Genomic DNA, 20,933 nt, shown 5'->3' on the forward strand with positions numbered 1-20,933 from the left:
CTCAACTAAAAGCTCTTGAAACCACCATTTTTAAAACCTTCAAACTTGGAATTTGAAGGTATTTTTAGGTGCAATTATACTATACCGAGGTTTTTTTTGAGCACTAGCAAGATTGAATCAACTTAAGATGATAGAATTTTAATGAGATAATCATGCAAAATTTATAGAACTACAATGCCTCGAGTTTTGCGGTTTTATTCATGTTCTTAAATAAATTTGATCAAGGGAGGTATTTGTAGCTTTTTGTAAACAATGCAATGTGAATGCTTCCTCACATTTTAAAAAAACCATGCAAAAAAGTGCTAAACCTTGGTGCTTTTTGGGCCCTGGTGGTGAAATTCTGAAAATGGAAGGCTATGTGGAGTTTGAAGTGAAGTTGTTTACATGCTTAGTTAGGTGCCCACATTCCACACACTTGGAGGCCCGCATACCACCCAATGGCCAATTTGTATGCCAATTGGCCCGTCCCCATCATGTAGTGGAGGGATTCTGCAATGGGCATGTTTCCACACGTCTCATGGACGAGGTTCAGCTGTGTGAAAAAGGTGCTACCTCTGGTTGTGAGAGGAAAACTTGAATTTTGTGTGATTTTTTGTTGACATGCTTAAGATTAAAAAGTAGTTGAATTATTCACTTTATTCCAAATATCCCAGAGACAACAATATTTAATAAGGCTGAAAACCAGAAGATGGTATTTGAAGGAGAAGCAGCCGGTTTATACATTTCTGGCCCTCAGTGACAACGAAGATATGGACTAAGGAGGACTATATAGAGGAGCAGTCTCCCAAGGGTTGCACTACTGACTCTTTGCTTGTGGCATGTATGCAGTTGGGTTATCATATATCTTGGGAATATTCATCTTTTGTTTGGGAGGAGGAGAGGTGGGATCAAATTTGTGACCTGCATAATAGTGATTGGAAGTAGGATGGGTGTGTGAGCCACCTCTCCTGGTTGACTAGGTGGAGTTTCTTGTATTGCCTTCATAAGAGAAATTTGAAAATACAAAAGAAAGAGGACAATATTTTCAAAAACATAATAATGGATGTATGCACACTCTCTAGGCATTGGTCGTTTGCTTTAGTGAATTGGACTTTGGGCGATGCTTCTTGGCTTAGTTGTTGCTGCCGGCGTCTTGGGAGTCGTAGACGCCATTCTCAATGTAGCACGCGAAGAATAGGTCCACTATTGTGTAATGTGTAAAATGGGAGTGTGTGTTGCCTGGTGTTGTGCAATGTGTGAAATGGGAGTGTGGGGGGCATGTGTGTGTGCCCTGTCCCCCAGTGGGCCTTTTCACATGCCAAGTTTTTGCTGAGTTGCAACTTTGCACAACAAAAAAAAGGAAGGAATTCAGTGTTCGAAAAAGACCCGAGTACAATGACAACTTCAAATAAAAATAAAAAACCTTCAAATATTGAAATTGAAGGTTAAAAAATTGATGGTTTTAAAGAGCAGCGTTAAAATTCATAAAAATTGGTGGTTTTGAAGAGGTTTTAGTAAGAGTAAGTTTCAAATTCGTAAAATATTCAAAAATTAGAGAAGAGTTACATCAAAGAGTTTTCATCAGCAGCATAATATCCCTGGTGATATTATGCTGGTGAATATAAATAGCCTTTTCTTGAAAAAAAAATTCAAAAATTAACATGCAATTTTAAGTCTTTTCACCTATAAATTAAAAGACCTTTTTTTTTTTGGGGGGCACCGATGGTTCCTCTGCGTTTCTGTTAGTTTGATCTTTTGGACGGGGGGAGGTTGCGCTGGCGTGACTTCAGACTGGGCCAGCTGGGCGGCCTGCCAATTCAACGGCCTTTGGCCGGACATGACAGGCACGGCCCACGATCCACCCCCTCATTTACTGTGCACGAACTCTGCGAATTTAACTGCATTCAAAAGATCGATGCGACAGGGCCGCCCCTACCCACTACACCCCCCCTAGCATCACACCCTAACTATCATTATTATTAATTATTCATTAATAGGGGGTTTCTCTTACCTTCAGCCTTGATTAATTAATATAGGTAGCGTTATTAAGGGCCTACTAAACTATCTTGGTTCCTTCCTCCTCTCTTGGAATTTGGTCCTTTAATTTTTCTGCAACGCATGTCTTTTCCATAGCCTTTGGCCCTCCATGATCAGTTTAGAAAGGGCAGAACGTATACTCTGATCTCAGCTTATCACTTAGTTAGAAGTCTCTAGAATGAGAAGATCGATGAATGAATCTTCTCCCTGTACGTTTAACTTTAGCAGTCTAAGAATAATTTAGCTTGGAAGCCATAATTAGTGTGTGGTACTTATACAGCTTAGCTTGGTTAATTGGGGCTCTGAACAGGTTAAGCTTTCAGCAGCTTGGTGGGTGTTGAACTGTAGTCTGTGAGCCTGTGGGGGATGATTCCTGGTTGCAGAGGAACTAGGTAGGCAAACAAATCAGAGCAAATTATCCAATTATCCATTGGTTCTCTGCCTTAACAGCAGAGGATTAACTGTTGTTTAAAAGCTACATCACATTTAAGGCTTAATCCCATGGTATCCTGCACAAATACTTAAGCATTGGGGCAAGCAAATGTATTATTATATAGGCTCCTTCTATTAAATCTAGAATCTAGGCAGTAATTAATACTCATGATAATTGTGGGGGATATTCGATGCAGTTCTAGAGTAAAGCCTTCACTTGGCCCAAAGCCCAGCCATTACGAAGCTTCAGAGAGAGAGCTCTGTGTTTTGCTGTTGTCTCCGAGGTGAAGTGGGTTTTCGTGAAAATTGGGTTTCTGCCCAACTTTATATCTGACAATTCCGCACAAGAGCTTGAAGAGAGAGATGGAGAAAGCGCTCTCTGATCACAGCTGCACCAGAGATCATGGTTTCTCACAGAACCGTAAATATAACGTGCTTAAATCCATAACAGTTTACAGCAGGCCTAATCATTCCCTCCTCCCTCTCTCACACGTTTACGTATACACTCCGCTTGTGTGAGGCGATTTTGCGGCGCCCAAAACTGCTAATCAACTACTCATCACCTTCGCCTTCCTCTCTTAATCCCTTGCATTAGCCTTCCAAAAGCTTATTGACCGACGTCCCTTGATCATCCACCACAATGGGCTTCCGCAGCTGGCAGATTAATGCGCAACCCTTAAATATTTTGATTTGTCTCGCCTTCTTCCATTTGCTCGCCACCCTCGTACCCTGTGAAGGCCAACTTAATAATTATGAAGGTGCGCCGTAATCACCTCTTAATCTTGCACCTTGCTCGATTATGCCTCGATTAATCTGCCGAGCTTTTGGCTAATAAATGAAAGCCATTGTGTAGCCGTGTGGATTAAGTTGGCTAATACTTCGTTAAGTATCGATGATGCAATCTGAAGTGTATGTTTGTACAGTGCAAGTGCTGATGAGCGTGAAGCAAAGCTTGATCGATCCACAGAACGAGACTTCCGGGTGGGACAGTGGATTTACGGACCCCTGCACCTGGCATCACGTCACATGTTCCTCTCAGCTCTCCGTCATTAGACTGTAAGCAACAAGATTATCTATTCTAGTATCCTGCATAATCACAGTTTCCTTCGGGTCTTTATCCTGTCTACTTGTATTAAAGCACCCTGTTTAACTATTGCACTCTGTCGTGTCTTGATCGCAATTCTGTCCAGTTCTTGCAACTATAATCTAGTTACAGACCAACCTTATCCATCGGTTAATCTCAACGATGAGCATCTTTGTGCAGTAATTTTGTCATCAAGGCAACGTTTTCAAGCATGGCTTGGTTTCATCAATCAAGACTCAAATTTTATGGGGTAACTGTAATGTAATTTTTTCTGTGCACAGGGAGCTAGGCAGGCTGCAGCTCTCCGGCACCATCTCTCCCGACATATCCAAACTAGCCTATTTGCAAATACTGTAAGCCTGCTAAATCTTATTTCACTAATTGCGGCACAGACACAGGTGTTAATCTGATTTGTTGGGTGCGATCATAAGGATGTGTCTGCACTAATGCAGTTCACTCGAGGATAACAACATCACGGGTGCTATCCCACCAGGGCTGGGTCTGCTCTCCAATCTCAACGCTCTCGACCTCTCGGGCAATCAACTCAGTGGGATGATACCTGCATCCTTTGGGCAGTTGAAAAACCTGAACTCCTTGTATGTGTGTGTGTGTGTGTGTGTGTAGATATCCTCCAAAGTGATTTCTCTATTGCATTCCCAACCTAAGGTTGATGTTCAAGTGATTATTTCATCTTGCCATTGCAGGCAGTTGAATAACAATAGCCTCTCTGGGCCAATTCCTGCGTCACTAGCTTCCATTGGCACATTGTCTTCTGTGTAAGTACAATCTTCTTGCACAAAGATGTTTATATACATGCACACATACATAGGTTATATGCTATTTACATGCACACATACATAGGGCATATAATCCATCATGCAGCCATGAAAATCTATATATATGTCTGCATCTATCACAAACTTATGTGTGCGTACATACAAACACATAACATACATATGTGCATCCTTTTTGTTCAGAGTGTGTATTTAGTTCAACGTGATTGATGGTGGAGTTTTCTTGTCCAGGGTTTTTTCCTACAATAACTTAAGTGGTGAAGTGCCTCGCCTCTCAGCTATTATAAGGTGAGGTTAGACAGTCTTGCTGGATAACTTGTTCTGTTCACAAATGATCAATTTCTCATACATGTTAAACTTCTTTCTTCAGTGCCGAAGGCAATCAGTATTTGTGTGGATATGGCACTGGCCGTGATTGTCCAGGACAGGAACAATCTCTACCCTCGAATGCATCTCAAGGTTGGTCGTGGAGTCATCCATGTGTTCAGAATCCTGTAATTTAGTAAGTGGTTGGAAAATTAACACAATTAGGGGGTTTGCAGGTGTTAAATCAAAGTCCAGCCATGCCAAGACTGCGTCGATAGTGTTTCCTGTTCTAGCATTGCTCGTGTGTTTAGGGCTTGTTGTTTGGATATGGTGGTGCAGACGGGTTCAACACCCTTGTGATGGTGAGATTTATACTGTTGATGCATATTTTTTGTTTGAAGAGGGGCAGATGTTTTCTTTCTTATTGAACATGTTATCACAATGTCCAAATGGTGGGGTGGATTTGCAGAGCACCAAGAGTTGGATCCTGAAATGTGCTTAGGCCAACTTAAGAGGTACTCTCTGCAAGAGTTGCAGAAGGCCACTGATGATTTCAGCATCAACAACCTTCTTGGAACGGGAGGGTCAGGGCAAGTGTACAAGGGTTGTCTAGAAGATAGGTCTGTAGTAGCTGTGAAGAGGTTGAAAGATCGCCATGCCGTGGCCCAATTCAAAGTTGAGTTGGAGATCATCAGTCTTGCTGCTCATCGAAACCTTTTACGATTGCTGGGGTATTGTGCAACCTCAAGGGAGCTTGTCTTGGTGTACCCCTATATGTGTAATGGCAGTGTCGCTTCTCGTCTTCGAGGTAAACCATTCCGTACTTTTTGGTGAAAACTACAAGAAGGAAGAGCTCAATAACAGTTCTGAGATTTTTAAGTGATGTGAGCTATATGAGGGAGAGGATTTTCAATGATGTTTCACTTAGGGTGAGCTACATGATGTAGAGGATCTCTCAATGATGTTTTACTTGGTTCATGGATGATGTTCGACATACACGTATTGATGCTTTCTTATGCTGATGAGCTATGTTCAGCGTGTATGTGAGTGATGTTTTCAGAAAAGTGATGAGATTTTATCTTTCATCGTGCAGTGGGATTAATGGTCGATGTGCAGCATGCATGTGAATGATATCTCTTTAGAAGACCTTTAGTAACTAAAAGGGGTTATGGTGATGCGAAGCATGCCAACGATGGTTTCTAGCATTGTAGGGGATTTGTGTGGGTTGAAGATAGCGATGGGTACTTTGATTACTGATTCTGTTGCAATGCATCTTTGCAGAAAAGCCAGCCCTGGACTGGCGAACTCGCAAGTGCATTGCCCTTGAATCGGCTCGTGGCTTGGTATACCTGCATGAACAATGTGATCCTAAAATAATCCATGGTGATGTCAAGGCTGCCAATATTCTGCTTGACAAGGATGATGAAGCTGTTGTGGCTGATTTTGGACTGGCCAAGTTCTTGGATCACAGCGTCTCACATGTCACCACAGCAGTAAGGGGAACCATTGGCTATCTTGCACCTGAGTCGCTCTCGGGACAAATTTCGGCGAAGACTGATGTCTACAGCTATGGGATTCTGTTACTGGAATTGATTGCAGGGCAGACAGAGATTGGGTTTAGGCGACTGTCAGGGCAAAAATTGCTGGATTGGGTAAGGATTCTTCAATTGATAAGAGTCTGCTTAGCTGTTTTGGGCTCCTCTTGTTGATGGGGTTAGGGTGATATGGCTATGCTATGTATGCATTCTATCCTCCTTGTATGATACAAACTTTGATGATGGCATTAGCCTACTTAACTTTTTAATAAGGGGTGCATTTGTGGCAGGTGAAGAAGCTCTACCAGGAGAAGAGATTGCATGAGCTCGTGGATGAGGAGGTGAAAAGGATGGGGTATGAGGTGGAGGAGCTGGAAAGGATGGTACAAGTAGCCCTCTTGTGCACGCTGTCACTGTATGCTGAGAGGCCGAAGATGTCGGAGGTGCTACAAATGCTGGAGGGAGATGGGCTGGCTGACAGGTGGGAGACATGGCAGAAGGCCGAACATGAAAGGTGCAATGCGGCGGAGCAGCAGATCCCTCCGTTGTATTTGGATTTGCTGTGTGATTCCTCTCATGTCATTGAGCTGCAGCTCTCAGGTCCTCGCTAGTGCCCTTAAGTCCTATTCAATCTTGCCTGTCTTTGTGTTAAGGGCATGCAAGCTATCCTATGCTATGCTAAAAGAAAGATGTGTTGTAACATCACAGGCACATGCCCAACGGCCATGTAGATCATATGAAGACCTATAAACATCAGAGGTACATATCCACAGCAACATTGTAGATCATGTCTCCTAGAACGGAAGAGGCATAAAAAAACCCAAGAGTTTTGTCCATCAATTGAAAGGGGATTGAAAGCAAACACAGACTTACGTGTTGTGAATCTCCACTGCAAAAGCCTGACATAAATATATCAAGGTTATGGCAACCTGCTACCACAATTTAAAGAAAAAAAGATACTGTGAGATGGGTTCTGAATGTTCAGGGGTCCTCTTTATGAGAACTAACGGTTGAAAGCACCCGGCTTTAATTACATTTTGCAAGTGTACATATAGTCAACACTGTCCATGTACGGCTCTCTTCTCCGCTAACTAATATATATATATAATTTTTTTTGAGGAATTCAAGATTTGGGTCCAATTTTCTTTTTATCCTTCTGATGCAGAGCGTTCTCTAATTGTCCCTTTGTTAATTAGGAAGATTCGGGTCCAATTTTCTTTATCCTTCTGATGCAGAGCGTTATCTAAACGCCCTTGCTAATTAGGAAGATTTGGGTCCAATTTTCTTTTTGCAGAGCCTGCCCCTTGCTAATTAGGAAGATTAGTGTGTTAAAATTTGTTTATCTTGAGGGTTAAAAAAAAAACTTAACACGCTTGATATTCACTAAACCTAAGTTGAAACACCTGATTTTCTGTAAATTTGTACTAATTTTGTGAGACATTTGATTATTTTTGGAGGAATCCATTTGGGTCCAATTTTCTATTCATCTTTCCGAGGCAGAGCTTTTGCCCTTGGGAAGATTTGTTGTTATTGGGTGCGTGAAAATTCTAAAATTCGATATTTAGAAATATTTAGAAATTTGTTTATCTCGAGGATTAAAAAAAATTACAGTTGATAATAACTGAACTCTAGTTGAAACATTTGATTTTCTGCAAATCTGTACTTATTTTCCAAGACATTTTTTGTTTTTTTCGGAGGAATTCATTTGGGTCCAGTTTTCTTTTTATCCTTCCGAGGCAGAGCTTTGCCCTTAGGATAATTTGTTGTTATTGGGTGAGTGAAAATTTTGTAGTGTTTTTTTGAATCTAAAAAAAGCTACAAGCTTGTCTGCCTGCCCGTTGTTGTGGTATGTAAAAGACATTAAGAAACAAAACGCATGAATGGAAGCTTGAGGATTTTTTCCTCTTATTTTTTAGAAATCCAAGATTTGTTTTTTCTCTCCTTGTGCCTTGGTTGTCCATGGTTAATTATGTAATAGATGAACATCACCTATTTCAACAAATCGTTATTATTGTGTAAATTATGTACTTTTCAATGGCTTGTGTCAACAAGGTTTGATTGTTTACGAATTTCTACTAATTTTATAAAACATTACTTCCCATCGTTTTTAGGAGGATTTTGTGAAATTGAGATGCATTTCAATGGCTGTGAGTGTCGACAAATTTAAACATTTGATAGTTCGCAATTTTATAAAACATTTCCTCATCATTTTTAGGATGGTTTTTCCTAAATTGAGCAAATGTGGGACCTACCTTTTCAAGGAATCTTTGTCTGGAGGCCTTGCATTATTTTGGTTTCTTTGGAGGTTGGATTGACTTGCTTTTCATGCTTTAAAAACCGGGTAGGCAAGTTGGTAGCATCCACCCTTTACTTTTTTCACCTTAAGGGGAGGTTGGACTAGTGAGTCTAGGTGGTATCTTGACATGTCATGTTTTGTTATTATTTTATACGAACGTACAAAAAAGTGGTGTACTCTCTACCAATGCTTTAGTGTGGCATTGTCTCTTTGCACACCCCTCTAGGCTCTCTCTCTCTCTCTCTCTCTCTCTCTCTCTCTCTCTCACTCTCTTTGCCTTCAGAGTGCTTTTTTGATGGGCATCGTCCATTTTTTAGCTTTTTGGTCGTAATCTCTCTGTCTCTCTCTCTGTCTCTCTGTCTCTCTGCCTTCAGAGTGCCTTTTTGATGGGCATCGTCCATTTTTAGCTTTTTGGTCGTAATCTCTCTCTCTCTCTCTCTCTCTCGCTGCCTTCACAGTTACTTTGTGACAGGCGTCATGCCCATTTTTGAGCTTTTTGGTCGTAACATGCTTTCAAATTTTTGAAGAGCCCATAAAAAATTACAAAAAAAACTTCCTATATTTCACCGAACTCGTGATTTTTTTGAAGGGCAACGGTGCTCGTAAAAACTTAAGTCAACTTGCCTTCATTTGCATCTCTTGGGTCATTTCAAAAATTGACTTTTTTCCACCATCTTTTCAGTCTCTTGCATTCTCTTAAATGTACCTTGTATTCTCTTTGTGCACGTTTCCATCTCATGTTCTCACCTTGCACATGCATACCTTGACAAGATTTAACATTGCCCTTACATGGGACATAGATTCCATTAGCTCCATATGCCTTAGTAATTTGTCAAAAACCTTGATGTTGCCACCTTTGGCATGAAAAGTAATGAATTACTCCCAACAAGATATACAAATTTACTTGGATCCAAGTAAATACCAATGGAACTCATGCTTGTGCATCACAAACGTAAAGAAGCAAAATTGTGGGTAGAATGGTTTACATCTAAAATCAAGAGAACATGTTACATTGGCGAGTAAATTCTTTACAAGTGACAAGCTCTCTCCTCCCTCTCTCTCTCTCTCTCTCTCTCTCTCTCTTGTTGCCTTCACAGTTACTTTGTGACAGGCGTCATGCCCATTTTTTAGCTTTTTGGTCGTAACATACTTTCAAATTTCTAAAGAGCCCATAAAAAAATTACACTAAATTACAAAAAAACTTCCTATATTTCACCGAACCCGTGATTTTTTTGAAGGGCGACGGTGCTCGTAAAAACTTAAGTCAACTTGCCTTCATTTGCATCTCTTGGGTCATTTAAAAAATTGACTTTTTCCACCATCTTTTCAGTCTCTTGCATTCTCTTAAATGTACCTTGTATTCTCTTTGTGCACGTTTCCATCTCATGTTCTCACCTTGCACATGCATACCTTGACAAGATTTAACATTGTCCTTACATGGGACATAGATTCCATTAGCTCCATATGCCTTAGTAATTTGTCAAAAACCTTGATGTTGCCACCTTTGGCATGAAAAGTAATGAATTACTCCCAACAAGATATACAAATTTACTTGGATCCAAGTAAATACCAATGGAACTCATGCTTGTGCATCACAAACATAAAGAAGCAAAATTGTAGGTAGAATGGTTTACATCTCAAATCAAGAGAACATGTTACATTGGCGAGTAATTTCTTTACAAGTGACAAGCTATCTCCTCCCTCTCTCTCTCTCTCTCTCTCTTTCTCTCTCTCTCTCTCTCTCTCTCTCTCTCTATGTGTGTGTGTCTCTTGTTGCCTTCACAGTTACTTTGTGGATAGGCGTCATGCCCATTTTTGAGCTTTTTGGTCGTAACATACTTTCAAATTTCTAAAGAGCCCATAAAAAATTACACTAAATTACAAAAAAAACTTCCTGTATTTCACCGAACCCGTGATTTTTTTGCAGGGCAACGGTGCTCGTAAAAACTTAAGTCAACTTGCCTTCATTTGCATCTCCACCATCTTTTCAGTCTCTTGCATTCTCTTAAATGTACCTTGTATTCTCTTTGTGCACGTTCCCATCTCATGTTCTCACCTTGCACATGCATACCTTGACAAGATTTAACATTGCTCTTACATGGGACATAGATTCCATTAGCTCCATATGCCTTAGTAATTTGTCAAAAACCTTGATGTTGCCACCTTTGGCATGAAAAGTAATTAATTACTCCCAACAAGATATACAAATTTACTTGGATCCAAGTAAATACCAATGGAACTCATGCTTGTGCATCACAAACATAAAGAAGCAAAATTGTAGGTAGAATGGTTTACATCTCAAATCAAGAGAACATGTTACATTGGCGAGTAAATTCTTTACAAGTGACAAGCTATCTCCTCCCTCTCTCCATGTTTCTCTCTTCTATAAACTCCCTCTTTAAAGTATTCTTATTAAAAATTCCTAACACCCAAACCTACAAAAGATCATTCATATTACAAAAACGTCTTTATGTACCTAGAGGCCCCCCCCCCCTCTCTCTCTCTCTCTCTCTCTCTCTCTCCATGTTTCTCCCTTGTATAATCTCTCTCAAAAGGACCATTCAAATTAATATAAAGTCATCAACAAAAAGGCCATTCTTGTTGCAAAGAATTGCTAACACCCAAACTCACAAAAGACCATTCAATATATATTAAATTGTTTCTGAGAATATACACACACGCACACATAATAATGAATAGATAATACATAGTCATCATAAATTGAGCTAAGATACTAAAAGTTAATCAATACCAAACAAATTAAAAAAGTATAAAAAATGGCATGGCACCTGAATTTCTCTGTCAATCTACAAGATTGGCATGTTGATGTGTCATCTTAGGTTTCCACAATTTTTTTGTTTGGCTAATTTTGAATGCCTTTTCATCATATTTCATTAATATTCACTACTCTCTATTGTTTTGGTTTGACTTATTCATGACTCAAAGTTGTATGTTATCGGTTTTTCAAGACTAATGGAATCTTAAAGTCAGAATATCTCTTCGTAAATCTAGTTTTTGTTGTTTATTGATGTTCTTTCATCATTTTTAATTAATGTTGACTACTTTCCATTATTTTGCTAGGCATATGATGACTTGGACTTGTGTGTTGTGCGTCTTTTATTAAGACAACTATAGCCTTAAAGAAAGAATATCTCTTTGTAAATTTAATTTTTGATGTTAAAATCATGAGAAAATATTAAAATTGGTCAAAATATGACGAAAAATAAAAAAGATAAAAGATGGACATAGGCATGTTACCTTTTTATCTATGAATGAGAAAATGTGGCAACTTAAGTGCCATGGCATATTTATTTGCATGTCTTTTGAAAAAAGTTTGATCTATTTAAATCATCTTTCATCTTTTGTTGCTGGAAAAAATTATGATGAGACTATATAGAATGTATATCACTTCGTATTATCGATATATTTTACTATATTTGCATTTTGATAAAAGACACTTTGACACAACAAACACACACACACACACACACACACACACACACACACACACACACACACACACACACACACATGTTTCTATATGGATTAATAAATATCATTATATATGTATTAATATATATCACTATCTAGAAATATATTAATGTTAATATATTAATGTATATATCACTATATATGGATTAATCTATATAGAAATATGTTTATTAATGTATATTATTGTATATATCCATGCATATAATATATTTATTGTATATATTTCTATATAAATGCATATTAATATATATTTACATAGTTTTTATATGTACATTAATATACACATGTTTCTATATAGATTAATATATATTGTATATACTTCTATATTAATGCATATTAATATATATTTGGGAAGTTTTTATATGTACATTAATATACACATGTTTCTATATGGATTAGTATATATCTTTATATATAATGCTATATATATATATATTTTTAGATATAGATTATTGTATATATCTGTGCATATAACATATTTATATATTATTGTATATATTTTTATATTAATGCATATTAATATATACTTAGGATTACATACATACATACATACATACATACATACATACATACATACATATATAGGGTGTTTCTATTGATATATATTTAGGATTTTTTAGTGTGTGTGTGTGTGTGTGTGTGTGTGTATACATAGGGTGTTTCTATTAATATATATTTAGGGTTTTTTAAATGTAGATTTGTAAGGTCTCTCCCAAGCCATGTATGTATGTGTCTCTTTTAATATAGATTTAAATAAGGAAAGAGAGTATAATTAGAGAAGAGTGAGACAACAAGGCTAGAAACATTAGGAAAGTGTTGGAATAAAAATATTAGCTCCAAAAATCCTAAAAGAAATAAGAACATAAGAATAGTTCTATTAAGAGATAAGTATCCCCAAAAATAAAATTTCGAATTTAGGTGATAAGAGGTCATATTTAGAGTACTTTTACACATTTAGAGTCTATGCATACTAAAAATATGAAAAAACAACGCGTTTCTAAAGATGGCGCGTTTGTGGCTATATACAAACGTTTTTGCCTATTCTGCCCGCGTAGCTTGTAGACCAGATGCCTTCCCGTTCTTTTGACTGGTTCTATGATCATATTTTGAGTTTTTATCAGAGAGTTATGTCCGAAACAATTTGTTGTTTCTGTCAGGGTCTCTACACAGAGAAAACTGTGAGAAGACAGCAAGTAGCCTCAAGGTAATCCTAGAGTTTGAGATATATATATCCCTTCATTTTTATCTAATATCTTAGAAAAGAAGCTTAGATTGCTATGGTCTTTCGGAGAAAGAGACCAAAACTCCATAGCTTTTCTTTTAGAGAAAGAATAGTATGCCTTTAGTCCTGTAAGAGAAGGCTATTTTGCCATAGACCTTAGAAAGAGAGAAGAGTCACAGTACGAGTAAGAAGAGATAAAGCTTGGAGATTATTGGATAATTTCAATCAAAAGACAAGGTATTAGAAGACTCTATTCTCATATGTCAAGTTCTAAAGCTCTTGTTAACGAGCAAAGGCAACGATAAACGACAAATTTCTATAAGGTATATACATATTTTGTTTTTTAATTATATATCATTCTTAGGGGTTGAGGTATGGCCCCGGCTTCTCTATTGATTGTTAATAGTGATCTATTTGATTGATTTACTATTTAAAGTTTGTATTCTTTTAAACAACAGCATATGTCTTAATAAAGAATGTCTTATCACAATCTCAAGTTGAAATGCTAAAATCTGTGAGAAAAGGATTGTTTTCTTAAGAAGGTAGCATGGATTTTAGTCCTATGGTTTAGTTGAGTAAATGGATTGTTATCTTGGTTGAATTAAGATACAGGTACAACTTCTCCCTACCTTGACGCTGCCCCGTTCTTGTGCTTGTATAGCCGGACGGCGGAGACGTTAGTAAGACCCGGAGTTGGCCCATGGTATCCCTCATACCATTGGGAGAATGAGGTTTGCCGATTGAGGTGAGTGATTGTGATGCTGCCTAGTTCTGAGGGCCCAGGCTAGTGCGGTGAATTAGCCCACCCTAGTGCGTAGACATCCCTCTGAGGGCCGGGAGGATCAAGCGATGGAGCCTGAGAGGGCGACAGGCCGGCTTGAGTCCTCGCCAGCGGCCGACGATGAGGTGTATGGTCCCGTAGGGTTTTGCCCAGCATGTAGAGGCTGGAAGGCCGAATTCTAGATCATCGGCAGTATAAAGGAAAAGAATAAGAGAGCCAGTTTGGCTTGTATGAAATTGATTCATGTATAAACTTTTTTTATAAATCTTGTCTTGGCATTATTGTATTGTGTAAAAAGGCTGTTTTAACAAACCTTGTGAAAAGGGCCTTAATTAAGGAACATGTTTATTTATGTCAAACAGTGTGGTAGGATTAATTAGAAAACAAATTGACGCGTGAGTAGTGTGGAAAGTGGGAGGATGGAATGCCCTGACGGCACCATCCTCTATGGACGGGTGGACCCGATTAGTCGGGTAGCTTTCCAACATATTAAGTGAAAGCCCTACGTTAGATAAATAGGTTCTCGAGCAATTCTATTCTAGAAGACTAGGCCAGCGGGGCTGTGCCTTGCATGGATGAGGAAAAAAGCGTTGTCTCTAAGAATCAAGACTAGTAGTTGCCCAAATTATGATCAATTACCCTATGGGTGATTTGATTTTTAGAAGACCACGCTCCCCCTGCGGGATAGAACTAGGTCTTACCTATGAATCGTATCCTTGAATCTCTGTATGGTCAAGGTGTCGATGAGTAGGAAATTTTCTCTAAGATAAGACTTAGTGGACTATCTTAAGTGTTTCCCCTATTTTTAGAAGAGGGGAAACCTTACAGGATTTATCTTTGAGGCGGCCGAATGGTAGAGTCTATATCCCTTGCTTTTTGAACTGTATCCCACAAATATGCATTTAACTGCCTTATCATCAAGCTTACTGCGTTGTTGCTCAGGCACAAGAGCAGGCATAAGAGCATAAGCAAGACAACCAAAAACATGAAAATGAACCACAGAAGGCTTCCTGCCATGCCAAGCTTCATAAGGAGTTTTAGACTACAAGGCCTTGGTAGGGCATTTGTTCTCAACACATAGTTTAACCAAAAACCATGAGGCAAATCTTGGGCTTTCACCATACGTCGTGCCATCTCCATGAGAGATCTATTCTTCCCCTCAGCCACACCATTTTGTTAAGGTGTGTATGGCACTGTACATTGATGCCTTATGCCTTTTCCAGCCATATATGCATGAAATTCCTTGGACATATACTCCCCCCCGGATTTGAATGAAGGGTGTCAACTTTACATTCACATGCATTTTCACCATGGATACGAAGTGCCTAAAGCACATAAAAACCTCTGACTTTTTCTTTAATGGATACACCCAGCTATATCTGGGAGTAATCATCAATAAAAGTAACGAAGTAGAGATATCCCCCAATAGATGGTGTCCTCATAGGACCACATACATCACTATGTATAAGCTGTAATTTCTTAACAGCTCTCACGGATCCATTCTTTGGAAATGATGCCCAATGCATTTTACCAAGAATACACCCCTCACATACATGTCTAGTAGGGGTTTCAAGAGTTGGCAACTCAGACACCATATCATGCCTTTGAAGGCGTAACAAACTGCCATAATTTTGCATCAGTCATAGCATGAGTCGTAGAGACTGAGCAAGCATCATGCTGCAACTTCTCAAATACATCCACCTTGTATAGGCCATGAAACAAGGTACCTGAGGTAATTATAAAATAACCATCATTTCTATCATGAACTGTACATCTGTCATCCACAAATTTCACCATTAAACCTGATAAGGCTAAGGTTGAAATTGACAGCAAGTTCTTCTTAATGCCTAGCACATATAAAACTTTAGAAAGAGTAAATGCGCCCCCATTTGCAGTAGTGAGCACAACTCTACCAACTCCTTTGACAAGATATGAGGAACCATTTGCACATGTGATGGTTCATGCACTTGGGACAGATTCCAGAGATGAGAACAATTTTTTTTGTGTGAAGTAATGTGCTTACTAGCACCACTGCCAAAGTACTAAGCATCCGATTCTGCCACTGACATGCATACATCATGAATAGAAGGGTCATAACTGTAATGCACCGTATCATCTTGAGCAAAACTTACAGTTTCCTTCTTCTTTGCAGCTGGTGCAGATGCATCAGCCACCACAGCCATGCCCGATTCTTTCTTTTTCTCCTTCTTTAGCCTTTTCTTGCACTCATGTATGTAGTGCCCTGGTTTCTTGCAATAGTGACACTTGCCCTTCTTTTTAGGCTTATCACCTTCTTTCTCTGCATCCTTACCTGAGGATTCTGATTTTGGCTTATAGCCACCATGTGAAGAAGCTTTACCTTTGCCTTTCTGATTGGCAACAAAAGCTTGGTCCTCGCCAACTCGCAGATTAGATCTGTTTTGCCTAGAGAGCTCTTCTTGCAAGAGTACTGAAACCAGCTCATCAAATGTAAGGACATTTGGATTTTTCTTCACATCATGAGTCTAAGGCTAAAGGCAAAACTCTGATAAGAATCCGGCAATGCATTGAGAATTGTGGGCACCAATGTACTATCAAGATATATCTCATCCACACTAGCAAGTTGCTCCTTAAAATCTTTGATCTTGGTCAAGAAGCTGTCCATTTAGTCTCCCTCATTCATGTGCTCAGACTCCAACTGTGAGACTCCTTTGCTCCCTCCACGCACCGGATTCCTGGTTGCTAGCAGTGAAAGTAGCTTCCTCTTGCGCAGGGCAAGGTTTCCCACTCAAGGCCTCACCCTCGAATGTTCGGACACGAGACTAATCTGGTGGTCATTCCGAAACCGAAATCGGAAAAATTTCCCTTGCTCGAAAAATGGGGACGATTCCACCTTTTTGATTTTCTTAACGAGTTTTCTAACGGGGTCAAGAGACTAAACTATCCTTCACCTGATTAAACCAGATAGAAGGAAAACTATCACTGACTTAGTTTGAAGAAATCAACGTGTTTTTTCTAACCGAAATCAGGCACAGCCGTTGATCTAATCATTTGAGAAAATCAACGCTTTTTTCCTAACCGAATTCAGGCACAGCCGTTGATCTAATCATTTGAGGAAATCAACGCTTTTTTCCTAACCGAAATCAAGCACAGCCGTTGATCTAATCATTTGAGGAAATCAACGCTTTTTTCCTAACCGAATTCAGGCAGCACAGCCATTGATCTACTCATTTGAGAAATTCTTTAGGTTTTTATTTAACTACTCGAATTCTAAGCATATTCCTATTATTTTAATTTAATTATTAAAACTCCACGATCTAATCATTTGAGGAAATCAATGCTTTTTTTCCTAACCGAATTCAAGCACAACCATTGATCTACTCATTTGAGAAATTCTTTAGTTTTTTATTTAGCTACTCGAATTCTAAGCATATTTCTATTATTTTAATTTAATTATTAAAACTCCACTGATTCCAGCCTAACCCCATCCGGCCCATGGGTTAACCACTAGAATCGGTAGAACCAAACAATTACTCACCCACCCATAATTGAATGCCTTTCTTAACTTTTTGCTTTCGAATACAGATACACACACATTCTCTTTAAAACTTTAACATATAAAATACCCCATTGACAACAAACAGTTATCGGTTATAGATGTCATAACTCAAAAATTCCATCCAGTCTCTTGTTTCTCAAAAAACAGTATCACTCTGGACTCTTCGTTGAGACCAATTGGTTAGCAACAACAACGAGATTGAGTAATAGATTAGAATAATCATTTCGTCCATCATACATATCTTGCATGACATACGCTTGGGTGTCATAGGCACCGCGAGCCCATGCATCTCCTGGTCAGAACCCTCTAGGATCCTCCTTAGCTGTCCTAACACTTCACTTAGGGACTGCATCGTCGGCCCTCTCCCATCGTACCGGAAGCACACCATTTTTCAATTATACCGAGGCTGGGCAGGCTTTGCCGCGTGAGCTATCCTTTGAACACTCCTTGCAAGTTGTTGCAACCGAACTTCCCTTAGAAAAACATATACCAAATGCTCCCTCCAGCATTCTCCTTTAAGAAAACAGGGTTTCTATGCAAGTTTTCAGTTTGATTTTCTTTTGAATACAAGGAGTATTTCTTGAATCAGTATCCCCAAAACTTCTTGATCGGAATTCTGAATTTCATACCAGAATTCCTCGAATTCTATAACCTTGATCCATAGATCAATTCGAAGCATCTCAAACTTAGTTTCAGATTTGGCAGGAGTTTTGAGTGTAGTTTTCTAAACTGGTCACACCTTCTTTTCTCGAAACTAACGAAAGAGTTTGGTCTTGGTCATAGTTTGATTCAAGGTTCGAGTTGGATAAGATTTTTCTTGAACTATCTTTCGTGAAAAGGTTTGATAATTCACTTACTATTTTACTGAACTTCTTTCTTTGAATATTCACTTAACTGATTTCTAAATTAGTTACGAATTCCAATGAGAAATAAATAAATCATTTATCTGAATATTTTTATCTCGATAGATTTCTTGAATTTTCTTTTTACAATCCGTGTGAATATAAAATGATAGAAATTTCTCTCTTAGAGTATTTAATTATTCATTTATCAAATACTCATAAAAGTTAAACATAGAATTTAAGAGAATTCTAATTTTGATATAAAAATTCTTTATGCATCTATTTATGCATAAAATTCAACTTCAATGGGAATAACACTTTTATATTAAAAATTTTCTTTTATACATCTATTTATGCATAAAATAAAATTTAATAAGAATAACACTTTTAAAATAAAAAGAATTTCTTTATGCATCTATTTATGCATAAAAATGATTTTTTATAAGAATAACGCTTTTATAATTAAAAAATTCCTTTGTGCATCTTTCTATGCATAAAAACCAAATTTAATAAGAATAACACTTTTATAATAAAAAAATTTCTTTTATACATCTTTGTATGCATAGAAATCAAATTTAATAAGAATAACACTTTTGTAATAAAAGAAATTCCTTTATGCATCTTTCTATGCATAGAAATCAAGTTAAATAAGAATAACACTTTTATAATAAAAAACATTCCATTATGCATCTTTCTATGCATAGAAATCAAATTTAATAAGAATAAAACTTTTGTAATAAAATTTTTTTCTTTATGCATCTTTCTATGCATAGAAATAAAATTTAATAAGAATAACACTCTTGTAATAAAAAATTTTCCTTTATGCATCTTTCTATGCATAGAAATAAAATTTAATAAGAATAACACTCTTGTAATTAAAAAAATTCCTTTATGCATCTTTCTATGCATAGAAATCAATTTTAATAAGAATAACACTTTTATAATAAAAAGAATTCCATTATGCATCTTTCTATGCATAGAAATCAATTTTAATAAGAATAACATTTTTATAATAAAAAAATTCTATTATGCATCTTTCTATGCATAGAAATCAAATTGAATAATTAATATCAGTGATATCCATGCATATTCATAGGTGAATATGTACATGGAGTAATTAGAATATGTCTTTTAGATGCAAAAATGGTGGGAATTACTCTTTTGGAATAACATAAAAACAAACTTTCTTTTTCACAAAATTATAGAAAATTTTGCCATAACCTCCTTTGTATGGCTGACCATTTCTTATTTTTATCTTTCTTCACTTAACTTAATTAACCCAATTTAGAATTATAGAACTCTAATCTACACAATTTTCTAAATTCAAGAGAGTAAACAATAAGAAGAGTTTAATTAATCACTTAGTTAATCTTTCTAGGATTAAGAAAGGTTGGAATGTAAAGAAGAGAAGGGGGTGGCCTTTTCATCAAAGGCATAGCATTTGAATTTAATTCAATCATTTGCAAAATATAAAAATCAAGAAAACCATAGATTTTTCATTAAAATTCATAAACAAAGTAAGAAAATTAACTTATATGGAGCTTATAAGCTCTCCTTTGGCTTGAGGGATTGAGGGTTCTACTCTTGTTTGAAGCAATAGTGGCCACCAACTCACTTTGGAGAGGCTTAGGCCAAAATAATTGAATTATTAAAAAATTCAATGTAGATGGCTCAGGACAGGAGTAGAGTAACAGTGCATAAACACCATTAAGCTTTTACAAAGGGGGAAACTTCTATTTATAGGAAAAAGTGAGCCTCTAACCAAGCAAACTGATTCTCGAATTTTTCAGATAAGTTTGGTCAATTTTTGACCATTTTTGGATCAGTTCAGCTTACTTTTTAGATCTAGATTTGAAACAGGAGAGAGGAGAGATGAAAATATCTCATTTTATTGATTAAAAATTGGGAGTAATGATGAGAAAAAGGTGCCTACTTCATGAGGGGAGATCCTCACAGTGAGGTGTCAAAATTCAAATTTTTAATTCTTTTCTTTGGTCCTTAGTCCACTCTTCATCTTATGTGAGCATTTACTCATTTTTGGGGGGTTTTTCTTTTATTCTTCAATTTATCTCCTCCCTACATTTGGATTAATCTCATTGGCCTGTCAAACCTTTGTTTGGACCTTAATCCAAATTTTTTTGAAAACAGGGACCCTTAGACGCTCTTTTGTGCACATTATAATTTATTTCTAATGCATCTTAGGAATTTCTTTTTAAACTTCTATTTTGGAGAAATTTATTTTATTAAGAAGGGATATTTTTCCATCTAAAGATATCTAAAAATTGAATTATCTCTCTCTAGAATATTTTCTCTCTCTAGGCCAAAACAGGTAGAAACAAGATCTTTTATTATTCTGAAAAGGGGATTGATTACAGGGGAAGAAACTGGACATCTTGAGGGGCTGGGGAGGAATCTTACATCCTCTCTCACTTGAAAAACACGAGATGTCCTCATCTCGCAAACTAGGGGTAATCCCGCTTGAGTTCGGCTTCTTTCTCTCCTAGGTGGCTTCTTCAAAAGGATAGAACTTCCATTTGACTAATAATTCTCTCAAAAGTCTGTTCCTAAGAACCTTCTCTCGAACATCAAGGATTT

At 37.5% G+C, this 20,933-nt stretch overlaps 1 protein-coding gene across 2 annotated transcripts; it reads left to right on the top strand.

Moving 5' to 3' along the window:
• Nucleotides 1–1,901: 1,901 nt before the first annotated feature.
• Nucleotides 1,902–7,292, top strand: LOC147636858 (LRR receptor kinase SERK2-like). 2 transcript variants are annotated; one of them, XM_086800422.1, is made up of 12 exons: nt 1,902–3,206; nt 3,372–3,504; nt 3,814–3,885; nt 3,985–4,128; nt 4,237–4,308; nt 4,558–4,614; nt 4,697–4,785; nt 4,869–4,994; nt 5,102–5,440; nt 5,914–6,284; nt 6,458–6,767; nt 6,876–7,292. In XM_086800422.1, the coding sequence occupies exons 1-12, from the start codon at nt 3,089–3,091 to the stop codon at nt 6,896–6,898; spliced, it is 1,854 nt and encodes a 617-aa protein (XP_086656548.1). In that variant the 5' UTR covers nt 1,902–3,088; the 3' UTR covers nt 6,899–7,292. The 2 variants fall into 2 exon arrangements, with proteins under 2 accessions (XP_086656548.1, XP_086656549.1); XM_086800423.1 differs by having other exon boundaries at nt 2,349–2,408.
• The last annotated feature ends 13,641 nt before the right edge of the window (nt 7,293–20,933 follow it).

The sequence above is a fragment of the Cibotium barometz genome, chromosome 7 (genome assembly GCF_041138505.1).
Source record: "Cibotium barometz isolate CiBa-2024 chromosome 7, ASM4113850v1, whole genome shotgun sequence".
In the NCBI taxonomy this organism is placed as follows: domain Eukaryota; kingdom Viridiplantae; phylum Streptophyta; class Polypodiopsida; order Cyatheales; family Cibotiaceae; genus Cibotium; species Cibotium barometz.

Bases quoted from the DNA above. Each gene is read 5' to 3' on its own strand.
- LOC147636858 (XM_086800422.1), top strand. From the start codon at position 3,089: ATGGGCTTCCGCAGCTGGCAGATTAATGCGCAACCCTTAAATATTTTG. The intron at 4,786-4,868 runs GTTGGTCGTGGA...GGGGGTTTGCAG, and splicing joins ACCCTCGAATGCATCTCAAG to GTGTTAAATCAAAGTCCAGC. The intron at 4,995-5,101 runs GTGAGATTTATA...GTGGATTTGCAG, and splicing joins GGTTCAACACCCTTGTGATG to AGCACCAAGAGTTGGATCCT.